Here is a 21469-nt window from a genome sequence, read left to right as displayed (position 1 = left end):
GTGATAAAGAAAAAATGGTGAGTACACTCCTTCAACCAAGGAAAACGTGTTTATGGCAAGCCTCGGTGATGCTTGGTGCCAGCAGAGGCCTGCAGCCAGCCAGTCACGGCATTGGCACTAGAACACAGAGTCCACAGGTCTATCAGAGTCCTGTGGCATGGCCCCAGTGGATCTCTTCCCAGGAGGCTTACCTGGAGGAGAACCTCGAATACAGATTCAGTTTCTCCTAGGAGTTCTAGAATAGGCCGACGGTGGGCTGCTCCTCCCCTCCAGTCTTCAGATCTCCCGGCCACCAACAGTGGAGAGGACAGAAAGTCCGAGTGGCTTTTGGCCTGGACCATCACCGAGATCCTGTGGTCCGCCTCTCCTGGGAGCCATCATGCCCTCTCACTGATAGGGTTTCTTTATTGTGATGTCCCCAGTGGTTCAGGATCTCTCGCACCCAAGGAACTCTGGGCCCACACACATTGGGTCTGATCTCTGGGGGCTAGAAAACTGACCGGGGTCAGTCTCCATCTTTGGCTCGCTGCCCCCCAAATGGAGTTCATTCAAGAGGACCTCCCAAACCCAGCCTAGAGATGGCTCATGTTTCAGTGGTTAGCAGGGTCCCCATCTCCTCCAAGGCCCCGGGGCACACTTCGGGTATTAGGCACGGGGCAGCCTTCACCACGGAGTATGACCGATATGCTTAGATCTCACAGGAGAACGTACCAGCCCATGGCTTCCCTCTGCCTCCCCCAAAGGAAGACTGAGGTTACCGTCAAGGAAACCCTCAGACGTTGGGGTGGGTCCCCCCTTTCCCACTGAGTCCTAGACCATCTCCCCAAGGCTTGCAACGCCAGCCTGCGATTCAGAGCCTCCTCCTGCTCCCCAGAAGGCTAATGAAGAAGCGGTCCCCTCTCTGCCAGACCTGTCCTGTAACTCTAGATGTCATAGGGACCATGTGGGCTGTTCTTTCTTTGGAGATCACTGCCTCAAGAGATTGGATTTTGCTGAGAGCTCATTCTAAATAGTCTCAAACTTTGGGGTTATCCATGGAGCACATCCCGCAGCGGCCCCTGGAACGTCATGGCCCGCCGGCCTGCGTCGAACCTTCCCCTAGCCCTGACTCATGGGACCCTAGATCTAGGGCTGGGGTAGACCTTAGAAGCCGTCTAGTCTAAGCCACCCATTTTACAGATGTAGAAACTGAGACCCAGAAGTGCCTGGATCACCCAGCTGTGTCTGAGCCCCCAGGGTGGGGATAAGAATGAGTGAAAGGGCAGGAGAAGCCAACTGGAAACTGGGACAGTGTTTCCCCAAAAAAGCAGCGAGTGCTGACCGAGCCTTTCCTGTTGTTGGCCCTGCGCTTGGCCTAACCTGTGCTTGTGCATTCCAGATCCTGCACAGCGAGATCTCCTCCATCGAGAAGCAGGCGACGACGGCGGGGGGCTGCCCGCTGCTTATCCGATGCAAGAATTTCCAGGTGCTGCGCCTCGTGGTCCCTCAGGAGCGAGACTGCCAGGACGTGTACATCTCCCTCCTCCGCCTGGCCAGGCCAGGTAGGGCAGAGGGGCCGGGGGCGCGCGAGCGGGCTGTGGCACACAGGAGCCCACCTCGCTGTCTGACGGGTGGCCTGCCTTTCTCTGTCTTCTCTGCAAGCGTAGGGCGTAGCCTGCTTTGTTGACACATGTCTGTACCGGCGTGCTCCGCAGACCTCCTGGTCAGAGAAGCAGCGGGAGGCGCCCGACTTGCTCCTGAAGCTCTTGGGATGACCGCTTCCTTGTCGAGGCATTCACCCAGCACCCCTTTACGTCGTTGTTGTTGTTCAGCCGTGTCCGACTATTTGTGACCCCACGCACCATATGTGGGATTTTCTTGGCAGAGGGACTGGAGGGGTTTGCCATTTCCTTTTCCGGTGGATTAAGGCAACTAGAAGTTAGATGACTTGCCCAGGGTCTCACAGCTGATAAGTCTGAGGCAGGATTTGAACTTGGGTCTTCCTGACTCTGGGCCCAGCGCTCTATCCCCTAGGCCACCACTCTGCCATTGTGCAAGTAATACAAGTCAGGCTCATTGGCCTGTGCAGGCTACAGATTCCATTGTCTTCCTTTTCTTCAAGTCCTTTCTTCAGTCCTGTAGTACTGGTCGTGCTCTTCAGGATCTCTCCCAGACCACTGAGAGTAGCCCAGCGATGCCAGTCCTCTCGGCAGCCTGGCGTGGATAGTGGGCCAGGAGGTGCTCACATGTCCCAGGCATCAGCTCCTCTGGGGAAGGCCATTTTTCTTCTCTGTGTTTCAATGTAGAAGGCATTCTCCTCAGGAGTAAAAACAAAAGACACATGTGCTGGGCGTCCCTGCCTTCTTTCTGGTGGTATCATCGCAGCCTTAGAGCAGGAGGACGCTTGGGGCCCAGAGAGGGTAAGCTGCCCAAGCCCTGTGAGCTATTGCCGACGCTGGACCTTGAGCCTGTCGGTCGAGGGCCTCTGCATCTGGTGGTCCTCCCCTACCCCACCCAGGCCTTCTCAGCTGTGTAGCTGGCCAGCGCCGTCCCTGTTGGTGCCAACGTTCTAGGCCTTCCTCCAACTTCCCATTTTCACAGTAGAGCCAGAAAGCTGCTTGTTTTTTACTGTTGTCCTTCATTTTCTTCACCAGCCTCAGCTCATTCTAAGCTTATCCTGACTCTAAAAACTGTGTGTGTTTGTACCTACCCCTGTTTCTGTCTTTGGGACAGGCCTTTAGAAACCTGTGATGACCAGAGAGTTCCCTGTGCGTGCACTGCCTCTTGAGACGATGCTCCTTTTTGTGCGCCTCAGAATTGTTTCTCTTCTCGTCTCCAGAGGTGCTCTCTTGAGGGCTTCCCTTTCTGTGGGCCAACTTCCCCTTGATAAGTGTTGGTCATGAGGTCCTACATGTCGTTGCTCTGAGCCCTTCGGAGTGCTCTTTGAGGTATACTGGACAGAGTCCTGATGCCCTGGCCCCTGCACAGAAATCCTGGAATGCTGAGAAGCTCTTTCTGGGAAGGCCACTCTTCTGGGGTTCTGGAGCTCTGCCCAACCCCACCATGACCTTGTGCTTCCTCCCCGAACCTCGCACCCCCAGCAGCCTCTAGAGAGGAGTCCTTGGGGAGGAATCGGTGTCATCTCATAGCTTCCTATTTCAACTCATTCTTCTCACTGGTCTGGGCTGGGGTGTTCACGGAGCGCCTCTGGTGGGAGGGCTGCCGAGCTATGAGGGAGCCAAGGTGCGTGTATACCATCTGGGTCCCGGCAGGATGATCCTCAGGAGCTCTCGCCTGCACCGTGGGCCTTTTCTGTTTCCTAGAAGTTGGCTTGTTGAGATTGCCTGCAGATACACTGTCGCGTCCCCCAACCCAGCTTCTCCCCAGCCTGCTGTGTCCAGCGTGAGGCTGGCTGGGTGCTGAGGCACCTGTTTTTCCACGTAGCTCTCCTGTGGGGCTGGCTCAGTGTTGGGGTGATGGCCACCGTGCCACCGTGCCGCTGGCCATCGGGGCTGGCTATGCCCCCCCCACCGCAGTCACTCCAGGGCACTGGACTTCAGCACTGCTGTCTTCTCCCAGGTCTTGTCTGCTTTCAGTAAATGCCCGTAGTCACGTAACCCAAAAGTCTTTCTTGAGCCACCAAGCATCTTGTCATCCCTTCCCAAATACGGATTGAACAGGCCGTCAGGCTGTCATAGTGGCCACAGAGGGATCTGGGACAAGGCGCAATCTCAGCTGGTCCTTGAGGTCTGGGAAGGACCTCCGTGGGCAGAGATGGGGAGAGTCCCTTCCAGCCCCGGTGATGGTGAACAGAGACATGGAGCAAAGAACACAGGGTGAGAACGGGGAAGAGCGTGGGTTCTGTTGGAAGGCGCGAGGGGAAGGAGGTGAGCTCTTAGATGCACTCATGCGGACAGGCTGGAGTCAGAGGGTGGAAGCCTGGAGCCCCTGACCGTTTGTGAGCAGAGCAGCCCATGGCCTCTGGGAGGCTGAGTACTCCCCTTTGGGACCTACGAGGGACCGCTCTCAAGCTGGGCTGCCCGCCTGCTTCCCTCCCACAGCCGTCCTCATCACATACATTCTATACATTCCTGACTCAGCCAGGCAAACACACGCCCATCGCGGTGGGCTTGTGCTGCTTGCTGCATGTTGTCCTCTTGTTGTACTGGGGGGCTGACACAGCCTAGTGCATTCAGTGTTCAGTCATTTTTCAGTCATGTCTGACTCTTCGTGACCCAGAGACACTCGAGTGCTTTGCCATTTCATCTCCAGCTCATTTTACAGGTAAGGAAACTGAGGCCAACAGGGCGCAGTGACTTGCCCAGGGTCACACAGCTAGTCAGTGTCTGAGGCCAGAACTGAACTCACCAAGAAGAGTCTTCCAGACTCGAAGCCCAGCCCTCCCTCTAGAGCACGGCCAGCTGAGGGCAGCTGGGCTTGGAGTCAGGAAGACTTGGGTTCAGATCACACCTCTGACACTCACTGCCTCTGTGACCTTGGATAAGTCACTTGACTTGGACTCGATGGCTTCTGAGTCCCTTTCAGGACTCTATGATCCTGTCAGCCTGGCAGGGGGTCTCCAGTGGAGCACCACAGGGATCTGTGCTTGGCCCTGTGGCACTGAACAGTTGTATCTGTGACTTGGAGAGGGGCAGACCCGACAGGCTCATCAGCTTTGCTGAGGAGGATCGTGAACACTAGGCTACTTATCTGTTATTATTATCTATTATTAAGGCTTTGTTTTAGGCTAGAGCTGACGTTGACTAGATAACATATGCCCAGGCATAAACTTGCCCACCAAAGCCTGACCTTGCCTGGACCAGGTGGGAAGGATGAGGTCAGGTTCATCTGGAAGTGGATTCAAAGCTCCCAGGGCATGGGCAGGGTGAGGAGCAGTGAGGGGGTCTGGGGCTTCTCTGGGGCCCCAGCTGTATCCCGGTGAGACAGGCTGGGGAGCCCTGCTTCATTTACCCTCCATCTGACCCCGCCTGTTGGAGGGGGCTCATTTCCAGGCCCCACATCTTAGGAGGGAGTGAGATGAAACAATATACAGACCCTGGGAAATGTCAGTGCTTCAAAAGATGTCAATAAAGATTGATTTTTAACTAAAGGACAGAAAGTCTGAGCATCGAAAGCTGATGGGCCTCAAGGCCATGCTCCATCAGAATTGTTTGGAGGGCCTGGGGGCACGTGTTGGGGGGGGGAGAGGAAGGGGAAGGGTTCAAGGATCTGAGAGGTGTCCTGCAGAAGAGGGATCTCACTGGGTCTGCCTGGCCTCAGAGCCAGAGCCAGGGGCAGAGCTGGAAGGGGCAAAGAGGAGCACTGAGGCTGGATGGGACAACGAGGACTGGTCGGGCTGGGAATGGGCTACACCAGGAGGTGGGAGATGCCTCCTCCCTCGCGGGAGGGCTCCAAGCAGCAGCTGCTGGTGTTATACCGAGAAATTAGCGAGTTGACCACCCAGGCTAATTTTAAACTGTGGACTTTATTATATTAGCGCGGCTGCCAGGGATATTCACATCCAAATCAAGCAGCACCCATCAGGGGTCAAGCCAGGGTTTATATAGGGAGTATATAGGACAGGGATGGGGATGGATCTTAGAAGTCAGGCAAGAGAAAGAGTTTTTTGGGTTTTTTTTTTTGAGCTGGTCAAGGACACCCCTCTCCCTCTATCTAGATATGATAATGCTCTGCAAACTTTCTCATAATGGAGGCTTCCAGAGATATGATCTGAGGGCTGTGGCCTGAGCAGCCAGATAAGGATCTTGCTAAGGAATTTGGAGGTTTCCATGGCCTAAAGGGTTCTACTACCTGGTAAAATAATGTTCTGCATTACATTCCCCACTTCTTTTGTGTACCACGTCAAACCCTTGACGTGGTGGGGGCTGCCTCATTGTAGGGTGCAAAGAAGGCAGATGCCAGGGTCTGATAACGGGGATCTCTAACCAACAGTAACTTAACTAAATTAATAAGGGATCTAACAAAGTCAAGTTGCTGATTAACTAGACAAGGACCAAGAATTAGGGCTATAGTAAGGAGGAGCAAAGGCCCGGCTAAGGCAGAAATAAGAATGGTTAACCATGGGGAAGTCTGAAACAGGCTCTGGTACCAATTTTCGTTCCCTTCTCGTTCCCTCTGCCTGTCTGCAATATTTTTCTGTACTAGGGAAAGGCTCTCCTGAACTACACCTGAGTTATTGGTAGAAACAGCAGGCCTCCCCTAGGGCGGCACAAAGGCCGCCTTGCCTGAGAAACAATAAGTCCAAACCCCTCCGGTTCTGCAGAACCATCTCTGCCAAGGAGTTGACCTGTCTCTCCAGTTGGGATATAGAGTGCTCCAGATGACTGACTGAGGTCTGCATTGATCTGAGCACTAAGTTCCTGGTAACTGGCCTCTCCTCGGACTAGGGCAGCGGTACCCACAGCAGTTGATCCCACTAACCCCAACCCCACTGAGGATAGGGATGAGGAGGGGAACGGCTCGCTTGCTTCAGTAGGACACACTGCCCTCATGAGTGAAGTACTCCCAACCCTCCGGGCCCTGAAGAAGGGAGACCCTGGGGATAATGGAGACTAATATACATAGAGGCTCAGATTCTTTTAGGAACACCACAGCGGAGACACACTGTGTGATCCCATCCAGACAGGCCCACCAAGTGCCGGATGGTGCTGAATAAAAAGAGGAGGAGGATTGGGGAACAACCACAGTACTATTACAGACAGGAGAGTAAGGAGAAGTTTTCAGGGATGTGGTGGATGAGGTAAGACAGGTACCTTTTCCTTGGACATCCCCCAGGGTCAACTTAGGTTGTTCCCACCGAGTCTGGGCTATGGGAAACAGAACCATTAACTGCCACTCCCACATAGTACTGGGGTTGTACAGCCAGCAGCTAGGTCCTAGGTCAGGCTGGGTGGAGTTGACAATGCTATGGATGCTTCAGAGCAGTCTCATAATCGAGGGGTGAGGAGGATCTGCCTGAGGGGTCCTACTAGGAGCCAGAGGAAAAGGGAAGGAGAACCAAGGAAAAGGGGGGATGGGCAAGTAGGTGGGGGCATGTGAAACAGGGAGGGGTAGTGGAGAATAGGGAAATGCAGGGGGGGGTCAAGGGAGATTGAATAGACAATGGGAATAGATAATGGAGGGAACAGGAAGGCAGAAGTTTGAAAGGCATCTGCACAAAATCAAGGTGGGGCTAGGACTTTCAAAAGGAGATAAAGGAAGGCCTTTCTGGGGCCTGTAGACAAAAGGGAGCCAGATCTGAATAAGATTAAAAGGTAAGGCTAAGGCTTTCAAAGGGAGATGAGGGTCTGGGGCCTGTGAGTCAGATTCCCTTTGAGGCAAAGAGTCGAAGATCTTGGTTTGGGCCCTGCCCCCATCATCCCCCCCTCAAGCAAATAGGAACCAAATTCTTTTGGTGAAAGGGGCGAAGGTCTCTGCTTCTGAAACTGCTTCCTGCTGGCAAGGGGCGTAGAGCTGTCCCTGCCTCTCTGGGTCCCGTTCGAGGGGTCAAACTTCAAAACCTGGCTGATGCCAGGTTCAGTGGACTAGAGACCTTGGGTTGGTATACAGTCATGTGGAAGTTGATGGCTCCGACCCTAGAAGAAAGGAATCTGGCAAGAATATTTAGTAAACATGGACCAAACAAACACAAGAGAAGTATGAGCAGTAGTGGCCTCTGTGTTTTCTTTCTGGGCAGGACTTGGTTAAGGAAGAATTAGTGCCATCCGCCCTGAGTTCCTACTCCCCCTTTTAGTTTTTGGCAAAGGAATCATCCAAGGAAGAGGACTGCCGTAAGAGCCGGACCCATACTGCCAACCCCCCACTAAATAGTAAACAAGAGCAAACAACAATACGCATACCTTACATTAATCCACAGGCCCCAATACATACATAGATATATGAAAGAATCCATTTTAACACAGTGCATATGTAATGCAGAACATTATTTTACCATTTAGGTAGTAGGGCCCTTTAGGCAATGGAAAGCAGAAGTTGCTGCTTAATCTTGCCCCAGACCTCTTTCCTCCTAAATCTAAACAATAGTGAAATGTACTCCTGCATGGCTTAAGCACAGCCCATACCTCCAAAGCAAATGGATAAGAAAGCTTGCAATACAATGGCTTTAGATAATTACGTTTATACCAGAGACCAGGACACCTGGTCTGGTTTGTGTGATCCCTGACCTGTAATGATGGGGTGCTCGGGTGCTTGTGCTTGTACTTGTGCCCCAAAATGCCTCCCTAGTCTCAGAAACACTGTCTCTGACAACCACCCCCCAGCCCAAGGACACTGTGCCTAGCAGTATTCATGCATGGGCCTCAGCAAGACCCTTATCTGGCTGCTCAGGAAAGTTTGCAGAGCATTATCATATCTACACAGAGGGAGAAGGGTGTCCTTGACCAGCCAGACTTCAAAGATCCATCCCCCTCCCTGTCCTGTATACTCCCTATATATAACCCTAGCTCAACCCCTGATGGGGGCTGCTTGATTTGGATGCGAATATCCCTGGCAGCCGCGTGCTAATAAAGTCCACAATTTAAAATTAGCTTGGGTGGTCAACTCGCTCATTTCTCGGTATAACACATATAGGATCTTAAATGTTTCAGTCATGCCATGTTTTTCTGATGACATGGAGAAGATAAACCACAAGCCATTTCCCTTTTAACATTATTAATTGTAACACAACTTTAAACAAGTATGATATTACCCAAATAACAAAATAACATTCTCACAAACCCCTGACCTAATTGTAAAGAACCTTAACTCATATAGGAACACATACAGAACACAAGTCCCAGTTCTATAGTACCCTAAGATATCACATTGCCTAAGGAACATTTCCAAAATGAGCCCTAAGAAGCTTGCATGCATTTCTACTCTTGTTCATAAAACCTCACTAAATTGGTACAAAAGTTCTTAAATAACACAAATTCCAGAGTAGTATTAAGGAAACTGAATTCCTAAGTATTCCAGAATCCCTCATAAGTCTTTAGTTAAAGGCACATAGAGATAGTTCAGTTTTCCCAGTCACACAGGACTAGGTTCAAACAATACAACAAAGTTTACTCATAATTCGCAAAATTGCATAATTACATTAAGTCAGGTACAGATTAAACCAATCAGAGAGCTCACAATAGACTAGTTTGGAAAAGAGAGATTTACATGTAATCAGGGTAACAAGAAAACCTTAGACAGGAATCATACAAATCAATACAATCAGTATTACCTATATTAACTACATTAAGTTCCTTGCTCATGTACAATCGGTTTAATTCATAGGCAGTTCAAAAAGGGAGCTCTGCTTCTCTGGCTTAGTGTAAAAATCCAAAACTGTGATCTTCCTACCTAAACATGCTTAAAGCTTGGATTGCCATGATAGATACATCTTGGAAGCCAATCATATCAGTCTAATCCTATTGCTTTTCTCAAAATTTGCTATCCTATTTAATTAGACATCTATCACATTACACCTTTGTCCTATTATTGTGTGTAAACATTTCCTCCTTAGGGGGATGTTATCCCTATATTATTATTATGTGGCCATGAATGTACTTGCATCCTATTACGGTAACACAGGGATGTTCCAGAGGGACAGGGTCATATATCATATCAGAAGGAAAGAACTTCCTTAGCTCCATTTGATTCCAGGCATGAGTCATATCTGATAGGTAATCACGTAGTCACTGGATGTTAAAAGCAGGGCCTGGGATTAATCAGGTGGGGATTTCCCTTGTCAGAAAGGAAATAGCACAATTGGGAAATAGAGTCAAGAAGATCCTATCTAGGCTGTGTCCAAGGTTGTCCTCAAAAGTCTTCCCAGGAACAGACTTCCACCTTTATCAGTTATCAGCCTGCAGCACATGCCATTCTACTATTGGCTTTATGACAACTCAGACAAGTACCCTGGTAATCAAAGCTCAAAACAATAGTAAATGTCTGTCCCATAAAATCACAAATCCTGATAATAAGAATTTAATCTCACATTGGTAATAGTAAGAGACTGATCACAGAAAAATACTACTGCTCTCATAATTCCTTTAAACAATGGGAACATCTTGAGGTGAGTATAATCAATTGAACCCCAATAAGGGCCAAAAACCTGAACTAATTCTTTTTTTTTTTCAAGTGAACCAAAAACACCCCTTTCCAGGACCAGATAGAACTGACCAACATTCTTTCTGTTTGTTATCACTGAGCCCAAGATGTCTGGGACCAAACACTCTCCAGAACAATGGGACTTTTCTTATCTCGGTATCTTATGGACATAGACTATGCTATGTCATGTTAATGGTAAAAGAAACACAGATATCTTGGTCTATAATTTCAACTGACACTTTGACACCCTCCCGCTCTATTGAATTTACAACCCATTCAATTAAGAAAATTCCCTTCCCATGCCACATGTCAAACAAACATATGGAAGCTGCACTTTTTTTTTTCAGGGCAGATGACCTTGCCCCCCCCCATAGTTTCCAGGGATCCTGGTAAGTTTACAAAATAAGGGGAATTGCCATGTGCCCCTCCTTTTCACACACAAGTAATCAATTAACAATGTTAGGTTTTGATATTGAAATAATAACCCCAAAGAACTTAGTTCACAAATTTTATAAATTATAACAAGACAATTTCAACTGAAAATTCCCTTTCAATTGAGACAAAATTTGTAAATTTTATACTTCCTTGAATTACAATATTTAAAAGGAAATGTTACAAAACAGGATCATATAAAATGCCCCAACAGCCAAATTGACTCCTTTTTTTTTGAAGACACAATTAATTTAACATTCTAGATTATAAAAGAAATTGCCCTTCCAGCAACATAACTAATACAATTGACCCAATAAAAAATCTTTCTTCTTTCTAGACCCTTTCACCAGGTCCAACAGTCTCCTGGGGCCACTCCCATCCCTATAGACTGGATTCTTTACCTTGACCCATCCCCTTTTACTGGAAGATACTTCCAAGGCTGTAGCTGCTGCCCCTCCCCTTCCTTCCTATAGCCAGGTGAGGAAGGTGAATTTGCGGGCAGGGGAGAGGGGGTAAAACACTCTCTTCCTAATCTGATCTGGGATGAAAGGGGTTTAACAGAGAAACCCTCTTGACTCAAGGGGAGGGAATGGGGGAAGGGAGTGACAAGATTGTAAGGAGGTGTTTAAAAACTCCTTAATGATCAATCTCAAAAACTTCCAGAATCTGCTAAGATGTTTTAGCTGTCCTATCTTTTTCACTTCTACGTCCACCCCTTAAAAACTTAGAGTGGGGCATTGAACTTTCAAACCTACATTCTTGAGACCGGTGCCCTTTCTTATGCTACCTGAAGCAGGAACCATTGACTCTGTTTCTCTGAAAGCACCCATTTAAGGCCAATTCAAGGACACAATTTACATGGGAATGAAACTTAGAAAATTCACAGTGGATTAAGACATAATTGTTATCAGTATTAAATTATTGCAACAAATTAGCTTGCAGATGGAAATTTAGTAGGCCTTCTAAAAATCATACAAAAAGATTTTGCAAAACATTACTTTGTAAAAGGTATTTCCCTTTCCAAAAAAAGCTTACAGTTTATCCTGATGTTAGAAGGAATAATCACTAAACTTTCATGAAGAACATTTGTTAGAAATTTTTAAGGTGATAGATATCTTTCCTTTCTACCTTAAAGTAAAAATAAACCTTTAAAAATGGAATTCATTAAAACTAAGTTGATGTAAAATGTCCTCAAGTAACATAACTTCCCAAAGTACCATAACAAACTAAATTCCTAGTTGTTACAGAATTCCTAGACATCACAAAGTTCCTTAGTCAAAAACAGAGAAAAAAAAAATTCAGTTTTTATAATGCGTGAAGAACATTACCACAATAACAAATATTATCAAACTTTAAAATTTACTCAATTTTTATCTCAAGAATTCTCATTTACTCAGGAATTTCACAACACAGAAAACGTTTACACAGATTTGATAAGAATTATAGGTGAAACTTCCTCTTAAAAGCACATAAAATTTGGAAGTTTATTCTAACCCATTCATTCTCCCTATTTATTATTATTTAGTTTTGGAGGGGTAGACAAAAATATATTCCCAAATGCAATACCCTTGTTAAGCTTAGAAATGTACTGGACCAGTATTCTGATTGCTTTTTCTTTCCCATAATGACCAGTCTTTAAAAGAACCCACCCGGGGATCTAGCCTGAAAGGTGGGTGGACATAATTCCCTCCATCTCTCCTCAAACTGCCCTCACTGTGCACTCAAAACAATCCACTCGTCTGAGTTTCCTTCAATGTACCTAAGTGCAAAACAGTGTAACAAATGCTGAAATTGAAAACCTCACATATTTACCAATTTGGATGAGCTGGGGCTTGTGGGAAAATATCAACTAAACCCAGCAAGCTGTGGTCCTCAGCATATAAACCATTTGTCTATGTTCTGGTACACAAGAACTTTTCTCTTTGTCTCCACACTCAAACTTGGCCAGAGTTAGAATGCAGAGAGAGAGAGAGAAACTATTACTCATGCAAAAGTCCCAAAACCTTCTCACTTTCAAAACCTCCAGTCACACCATGCAACTAAATCATATTCCCTTCAAATTTTCTACACACACTCCTCTCTCCTACATGCTTAAACTTCCTTGCCTTTCTTTCTAATGATTTAAAATCCCCTTAAAACCTGTACATATCTCATTCCTTTCTAATTCTGACCTGACACTTCAAAAATCCTTCCCAACTTGCCCTCTACCAACCATATAACCTAAATAATAAAGTATTCTTCTCTCTTTCCCTCTCCCATCCACGCACTGCTTTGAAGCTGCTGTTACCTGTGGAGGAAGAGGGGGAGAATGAAGGCAACTTTTCAGAGTCCTGCTGCAGCCTTTTGCTGTCTGGCTGCAAACAACCCAAAAGGGAGGGAAATGATGTACTGTCCATAACCCCCCATTATTGCAGAACACAGACACAGACAAACAATAAAAGCCTGAACACAAACACATCCTCCCAATGGAAGTCTGGAGAAAACTGTCTGCAATCCAGTCTGACACCTGTCTTTCAGTATGAAACGGGTGGCTTCAGGCAGATGACTGCAAAACAGAATCTCTTAAAAACACAATCTCTACACATATAAACTAATAGACCAACACTGAGACAGAAACCAGGAACAAGACACGGGCCCAAACAGAATAAGACAGAAACCAGGAACCAGAAACCGGTACCAGGAACCAGATACAGGCACAGTCCCGACGTCTCGGGGTGCCCGGGGGATTGAGGCACTAATTAGGTGCTCTGCCACATCTGGCACTCGTTCCCCACCAGAAAACAGGCTTGCAAACATTTACCTCTAGAGGGTTACCAGGTCCACGAGGGCAGAAATGAGGTACAGTCGGAGTCGGGGAGGGAGGCTTCTCCTAGTCCTGAGTCTGGGGCCTGGAACATCATCAGGGGCCGGCTCCCTAGAAGTCAGAACAGAACAATTCCCTCCCGAGGCCGATGTCCTCTCCAGGTGGGTCTCTGCAGCGAACGGTACACTGCTATCTCGCTGGGGCCTCCAAAATGTTATACCGAGAAATTAGCGAGTTGACGACCCAAGCTAATTTTAAATTGTGGACTTTATTAGCGCGCGGCTGCCAGGGATATTCACATCCAAATCAAGCAGCACCCATCAGGGGTCGAGCCAGGGTTTATATAGGGAGTATACAGGACAGGGAGGGGGATGGATCTTAGAAGTCAGGCAAGAGAAAGAGTTTTTTGGGTTTTTTTTTTTTTGCTGGTCAAGGACACCCCTCTCCCTCTATCTAGATATGATAATGATCTGCAAACTTTCTCATAATGGAGGCTTCCAGAGATATGATCTGAGGGCTGTGGCCTGAGCAACCAGATAAGGGTCTTGCTAAGGAATTTGGAGGTTTCCATGGCCTAAAGGGTTCTACTGAAGAGGTCTAGGGGTTTTGGGGTGCTGGGACCCCAAGATCGTGGTACCGGGCCCTGCTGAATGAATTCAACTCAAATCTTCTTCAGCCAGAGGAAAAGTTTATTAGTGATAAATCACATTGGCCAGGTGATGTCCATAAGGACAGGCGGGCATGAGAAAGGCTCAGCCTTTGGGGCACGAGAGATTCTCAGCTAGGTGACTCCCGTAAAGACCAGCGGGCATGAGAGGTTCTCAGCCTTGTGGGCCTGAGATTCTCAGCATCTGAATGAGGGCCAAGGTGAATCTTAAATACTAAAGTGACTTTGGGTGGCCAGAGAAGGGGGTTGGGGAAGGGGTCTAGGTAAGAATTCTAATTGGGGAGGTCAGAGAGATTGAATAGACAATGGGAATAGATAATGGAGGGAACAGGAAGGCAGAAGTTTGAAAGGCATCTGCACAAAATCAAGGTGGGGCTAGGACTTTCAAAAGGAGATAAAGGAAGACCTTTCTGGGCCTATAGACAAGAGGGAGCCAGATCTGAATAAGATTAAAAGGTAAGGCAAAGGCTTTCAAAGGGAGATGAGGGTCTGGGACCTGTGAGTCAGATTCCCTTTGAGGCAAAGGGTGAAGGTCTTGGCTTGGGCCCCACCCTCATCACTACTACCTAAATGGTAAAATAATGTTCTGCATTACACTGGCTGGCTCCAAGTGGAGGATGTCCCAGAGTGGATCCTTGGGTGGCTCAGCGGAAAAGCCTCTGAAGCCCCTGTGAGCTTGGAGGCTCTGGGGTTGCATTGTGGGGTGAGTTTATGTCGGCTGCCTGCTCCCAGCAGAGGACTATGCCCCTGCCTGGCTTTACTGAGGATGCCGAGGCAGCCTGGGCCCGGCTGCTCCCTCCCCCATTCTCCAAGGTCTCCCATTCTCCCCTGCTTTCTCCTGACTCTGAGGCCCTTCTCACCCAGGCCTGCTGCTTTCCTGCTGCCCTTGTTCCCATCCCTTCAAGCCCCTCTCCAGCACTGCCCCTGCCCCAGTCTGCTTATCGCTTTCCCCTGTTTCCTCCAGGCCTCCCTGTCCTTAAAAATCCTTTCCTGGACCTGCCATCTCTAAGCTACCGTGGGTGGCCTCCTGATCCTCACCTCTCCCTCCCTTCTCAGCCCCTGGTGTTGGGGGTGAGGCCCAAGCCAAGATCTTTGCCCCTGCCCCAAAGGGAATCTGACTCCCACTTGTCTATAGGCCCCAGCTCCTCATCTCCCTTTGAGAGCCTTAGCCTTACCTTTTGATATTCAGATGCACCTTCGCCCCTTGCTCTAGAAAGAATCTGGCTCCCTTTTGTCTGCAGGACCCAGAAAACCCTTAAACCTCCAGGTTCCTTATCGACTCCCCTTATCTCCCTTTGAAAGTCCTAGCCCCACCCTTTGATCCTGTGCAGATGCCTTTCAAACTTTTGCTTTCGTGTTCCCTCCATTAGCTCTTCCCATTGTCTGTTCAATCTCTTAGACCTTCCAATCAGAGTTCTCACCTAGACCCTTTTCCCAGCCCCCTTGTCTGGCCACCCAAAGTTACTTCAGTGTATAAAAAATTCCACCCTGGCCCCCATTCAGACAATCTCTCATGCCTCAAAGGCTGAGCTTTTCTCATGCCCTAGTCTTTATGGGAGTCACCTGACTTATGGGATTTACCATAAACTTTTCCTCTGGCTGAAGAAGATTTGAGTTGAATTCATTCAGGCAGGGCCCGGTACCCCCCAGCCCCTGTCCCTGGACCCTCAGCTGTTCATTTCTCTTCCTCAGTTCCTCCTCATTGGCTCCAAGAATAACTCATTGTGGGTGCTGACTAAGTGTGGGTGGCCCCTGAAGGTGTTCCCAAAGTTCCTTATTTTTTCCTCACGATATTTCTTTAGGAATCTTTGGGAATTCCCCATGTCTGTTTGTTTGGTTTTTTTTAAAGTCTGGTGTTGCCCTTCTTACTTTTCAAAATCTTTCTCATGGCATTTGGGAAATATCGCAGGTTCTCACATTGTGGGCTTCCTTCTTCCTTGATCATGACTCATTAACGGCTTTCGTTGATGTGTGCCCTGTATTCCCATTTATGAGACTTTGCATAAAGACGGGGCAGAAGGAAGGGAGGTAACACATGCTCAGGATGATCAGTGTTGGGATGGAATCCAAAGGAGTGGAGAGGTTCCCTGGGCCACTCCTTAAACAAGCAGCTGGCTGGAGGCTTTGAATCCTGACGTGCCCTGTCCTCGGTGTGACTGTTGAATGAACGAATGAACGCATGAACGCACATCCGTTCACCCTTCTGTGTGACCTCAAACACATCTTTTCACCCCTTACTTTCCTTGTCTGGATGTTCTGATAGATGGTCTCTGAGGGCATAGGAATGTACATCTAAGGCTGGAAGGGGCCTTGCAATTCACCTAGGCTGTCCCTCATTTTACAGATTAGGAAACTGAGGCCCAGAGGTTTAGTCCTTGCCCAAGGTCAGACAGACTGATTTTAAGCCTTGGAGAAGCAGCCTGGAATAGGTTTGAATTCGAGCTTTGCCACTACCACCTGTGTGGCCTTGGGGAAGTCACTTCCCCCTCTGCACCCCAGATTTCTACCCTCTAAATCAGAAGTTTGAACTCACTGATCTCAGTGGACCTTTCTGCCCTAATCTCTGGGCTCCAGTGATCTTCCCTGGTGGCTACCACAGTGCTCTGTGCACAGTCCACACTGCCCCAGCCCTGGCAGCATCCTCCTAGGGGCTAATCAGATGACAGGAGAGGATCATGGGACAAAGCCCAAGAAAGGAGCCACCTAAAACTCACAGCCTCAAATATCTATACACAGAGAACCAAGGTTTAAATAATAAATAAGGGGCAGCTAGGTGGTGCAGTGGATAGAGCACTGGCCCTGGATTCAGGAGGACCTGAGTTCAAATCCGACCTCCACACATAACACTTACTAGCTGTGTGACCCTGGGCAAGTCACTTAACCCCATTGCCTAGCAAAATAAAATAAAATAAAATAACAAATAAGAGGTACCTGAGGTCCTCAGGCAGCAAATTTGGCCTTGCAGGTATCACTAAGACTTGGTAGGATAAATCTCACACCTGAACTGTGACTCTAGAAAGGTATTCCTTATTCATAAGTAAAAGTAGGGGTGAGGTAGCCTTGCATATGAAATAACACAGGTAAGGAAATCCAGGAAGCAGAGAGGGAAAACCTGATGGAAAGTATGTGGGTCAAAGTCAAAGGAGTCAGAAACGAAAGTGGTTTTCTCTTTGCTGTATACTAGAGACCACCTGGCCAGAAAGTGGAAATAGATGAGGTTGGGAAATAGATCACAAGCCTGGCACAAAGACAGCATGGAGCAGTGAGAGGGGACTTTGGTTATCCAGACATGTGCTAGAGCGCTTTTTGTCTTTGTCTTTCTCTGTCTCTCTCTCCCTTCCCCCTACCTCTCTCTGTCTCTCTGTCTCTGTCTGTCTCTGTTTCTCTGTCTAGCTGTCTGTCTCTCTCTATCTCTGTCTCTCGCTGTCTCTGTCTCTCTTTGTCTCTCTCTCTCTCTGTCTCTCTCTGTCTTTCTTTGTCTCTGTCTCTGTCTTTGTCTCTGTCTCTGTCTCTCATCATATTCTTGGCTAACCAGACTGGAAGACTAGTTGTTAAATGCCTCACTACCACTTTAGTAGGAAGTCTCCAGTGGAGTGCTCCAGGGCTCTGGTCTTGGCCCTGTATTATTTAACTTCTTTATCAGTGACTTGAATAAAGGAGTAAATGGTCTGCTCTTTACAGGTACAGATGACACCAAGCTGGCTAAATGACTGAGTCTGGATTTTAAAAGATATTGAGAGTTTAGAATGGAGCATTTGGTTGAATCTAAGAGGGTGGAATTCAGGAGAAAGAGAGGTGGTCTTACACTTGGTTTCAAAAAATCAACCTCACAAGCACAGGATGTGGGAGGGCAGGGTTAGAAAGCAGTTGGTCTGAAAAAGATCTAGGGGTCTTAGTGGGCTATATGTTTGGTATAAGTCAGCAGTGGGATGTGGCAGCCCAGACAGCTTTTGGGACTTTGGACCACACCAAGAGGGGCGGAAGTGGGAGTCCCTCTCTATTCTGCCACAGTAGCTAAAGGATCGTACCACCTGGTGGAGAGATTACATATTACACTCCTATTATGGTTAATTATATACAATTAATAATTGCATATAATAAATTATATATAATTAATGATTGTATAATATGTAATCATTGTATAATTATATATAATAAATTAGATATAACTGTTTTATAATTACATATAATAAATCAGATATGATTAATAAAGGAGAAGCCAATTTTCTGTAGGTTTAGAGACAGCAGGATGTGAGCCCATGGAGGTGCATAGACGAGGGCAGTGCCCCAGATGCCACCCAGGCCATCCACCAACTGTGCTCATGATCTAACCCTGTGTTAGAAATACATTTGTGAGACCATCCTTGTAAGAGCTGTGGGTAGCAGTGTCCTAGCCACTGCAGGCTTTAGAGCTGGCTCGTGTCACAAATCCTCTTCCTCTTAAAGGAGTCCCAGACAGATGAAGTGTGGGAGCAGCTAGGTGGCACAGTGGATGGAGCACCGGCCCTGGAGTCAGGAGAACCTGAGTTCAAATCTGGTCTCAGACACTGGACACTTACTAACTGTGTGACCCTGGGCAAGTCACTTAACCCCATCACCTAGCAAAACAAAACAAACAAAAACAACAAAGAGATGAAGTGCCAGACCCAAAGTCACACAGGCAGGAAGTGGAAGAATGACAAAACCAGAGCTCTTTCCACTTAGCCATCTTGCCTTCCACTAGGCAGTACTTTAAAAAGCAAACAACTTTCTTCCTTGGAAGATCTCAGAGCATTAAAGGTAATTAGAAAAATGCTGCTTCTTTTTTCCTGACCCCAGATCCCATCTGAGACAATTCAGACTTGTCAATGACTGACAGTCTCTTGATTCTTGTTTTTATTGAACCCACTGGCAGTAGCAGGAGAGGGCTCCTTTGTGGTGCTGTCCTTGTTTCTGGCACAGTGTGAGAGAGCACTACCGATGGGGGCTCGGATGGCATCTGACTACTCTGGCTTGGTCTGAATTTCCAGCCAGTCTGGCCACCGCTGGAATGTGGGCTTGGCTTGTGAGGAGCCCCAGCTCTGAGGCTGTCCCTTTGGGATTGGGTTGGTGACCTAGGACAGGCCACCTGGCATGGTGCTCAGAGAGCCAGATTCAGGTCCTGCCTCAGGGGGTCATTCTGTCTGTGTGTCCAGGCAGGTCTCTCTAATACAACCATGGCAGGGCAGCTGAGAGTCTTCACTGGTAGAAAGAGTTTACCTACCAAGGACTTCCCTACCCCTGTGGAATCACGGGTCCAGTGCAAAAGAGAAACAAAAAGGTGACTGAGGGATCTCAAGTTTGCTTTCATCACTTCTAACCAATTAAGGAGGAGAAGGCATAGGAGGCATTTGAAGGACCCTCAGGCTCTCACCATCAAGAAGTCACGCGGCTTTCTTCTCCTGAAAACTCAGGTCCGCCTTCCCATCGCAGCCAAGCTCATGGATCCAAATGGTGAGAAGTGTGAGGCACTGATGCCAGTGGGCTGCCCGGGCTGCCCAGGGGCGAAGAGCTTGATGAGGACGGCCATGCTTGCTCTCCAGGGACCCTGCTCAGGCTCCTGATTCAGCTGATGTGGGTGTGGGTGCACATGCGTGCCTCCACGAATGGAGGCTTTTCTGGGGGTGTGCGCCCTGTGTACCTCTCCCTCCCCGCATTGACTCAGGTCCTGAGGTTTTTCTTACCACTTCCTAATCTCTGGTCCTCAGGAATTGTGGTGGCCTGAGCCTGGCTGGTCCTGGGACATCAGATACACAGTCTGACCCCAGGCCAATCCTTCAACCTTCCTCACCTGGGTACAGCCTGCCAAGACATGCCGTGCTGGGGTTATGGTCTCCTCTCTGAGGCTTTCCTCTGTGTGTGTGTGTGTGTGTGTGTGTGTGTGTGTGTGTGTGTGTGTGTGTGTGACAGACATATTTTCTCACTCATAGCAGAGAATCAGTCAACATTACTTAAGTGTCTACTATGTGCCAGGCAGTGTGCAAGGACAAGGGATATTTTTTTGGGTATTTTTTGTATTTTGTATTTTTTTTAATTTTTAACATGTGTTTTTAAAACTTTGTGTTCTAAATTTTCTCCCTTCCTCCTTCCCCACCCACCCTCATCGAAAAGGCAAGCAACTCGATACAGGTATAGATGTGTAGTCATGCAAAACACTTCCATAGTAGTCCTGTTGTGCGAAACTAAGTATATTTCCCTTCAGCCTATCCCCCCCCCTTTATTCTATTCTCTCTTTTGACCCTGTCCCTCCTCAAAAGTGTGTGCTTCTGATTACCCCCTCCCCCAATCTGCCCTCCCCTCTATCAGCCCCCTGATCTCCTGTCCCCTTCCCCCTTATTTTCCTGTAGGGTAAGACAGATTTCCTTACCCAATTGAGTGTGTATGTTATTCCCTCCTTAAGCCAAATCCTATGAGAATAAGATTCACTCATTCCTTCTCACCTTCCCCCATTTCCCCTCCACTGTAAAAGTCTTTTCTTGTCTGTTTCATGTGAGATAATTTACCCCATTCTACTTCTCCCTTTTTCCTTCTCCCAGCATAATCCTCTCTTGCCCCTTAATTTTATTTTCCAGATATCACTCCTTCATCTTCAACTCACCCTGTGCCCTCTATCTATCTATCTATCTATCTATCTATCTATCTATCTATCTATCTATCCATACATACATGTAATTTTTTTCCCTCACGCTACCCTAATACTGCCAAAGGACTCATGAGTTACAAATATCTTTATTCCCTGCAGGAATGTAAACAGTTCAACCTTAATAATGATTTCTCTTTCCTGTTTACCTCTTCCATGTTTCACTTGAGTCTTGTATTTGAAAGTCGAATTTTCTATTCAGCTCTGGTCTTTTCCTCAGGAATGCTTGAAAGTCCCCTATTTCACTGAATGACCATTTTTTACCCTGAAGGATTATACTCATTTTTGCTGGGTAGGTGATTCTTGATTGTAATCCTATCTCCTTTGCCCTCCGGAATATCATACTCCATGCCCTCTGGTCCCTTAATGTAGAAGCTGCTAAATCTTGTGTTATCCTGATTGTGTTTCCACAATACTTGAATTGTTTCTGGCTGCCTGCAATATTTTCTCCTTGACCTGGGAATTCTGGAATTTGGCTACAATATTCCTAGGAGACAAGGGATATTTAAAAAGGCAGTAGACAGCCCCTGCCCTCAAGTTGCTTACAATCTAACGGGGGAGACAAGGTGCAAAGCAAGCTCTCCACAGGACAGACACTTGGCACCTGCACTTCTGGACACATCCCTTTTACAAAGCCTTGTTAAAAACGCACTCAGGGAGTTAGAGTAGAGGGCTTCAGGGATCCTTCAGGCTTTTTCCTTTGAAATCAGGACTCCTGGAAGGTCATTGTCCCACCTCCTTTCTCTCTCTTTGTTTCTGTGCAGACAAGAGACTTTTCTGCATCCGGTGAATGGTTTTCAGCTCAACTGGGCGATGATCTTTAGTCGAGCCCAGC

At 47.6% G+C, this 21469-nt stretch overlaps 1 protein-coding gene and 1 long non-coding RNA gene across 3 annotated transcripts in view; both read left to right on the top strand.

Moving 5' to 3' along the window:
• Positions 1-21469, top strand: part of MTMR7 (myotubularin related protein 7) — a 108759-nt gene that overhangs the window by 39523 nt on the left and 47767 nt on the right. For both annotated transcript variants that reach the window (XM_020976759.2, XM_020976760.2), the window contains exon 3: positions 1379-1541. In XM_020976759.2, coding sequence (XP_020832418.1) covers positions 1379-1541 — 163 coding nt within the window. The remainder of the gene's footprint in view (positions 1-1378; positions 1542-21469) is intronic.
• Positions 7407-8702, top strand: LOC144455124 (uncharacterized). The gene is made up of 2 exons (XR_013483795.1): positions 7407-7908; positions 8569-8702. It is a non-coding gene; the product is annotated as an uncharacterized LOC144455124 (long non-coding RNA).

Source organism: Phascolarctos cinereus, unplaced genomic scaffold, assembly GCF_003287225.1.
Source record: "Phascolarctos cinereus isolate Bilbo 61053 unplaced genomic scaffold, phaCin_HiC Scaffold_9;HRSCAF=440, whole genome shotgun sequence".
NCBI lineage: Eukaryota > Metazoa > Chordata > Mammalia > Diprotodontia > Phascolarctidae > Phascolarctos > Phascolarctos cinereus.
This window is presented reverse-complemented; position numbering and strand designations above follow the sequence as displayed.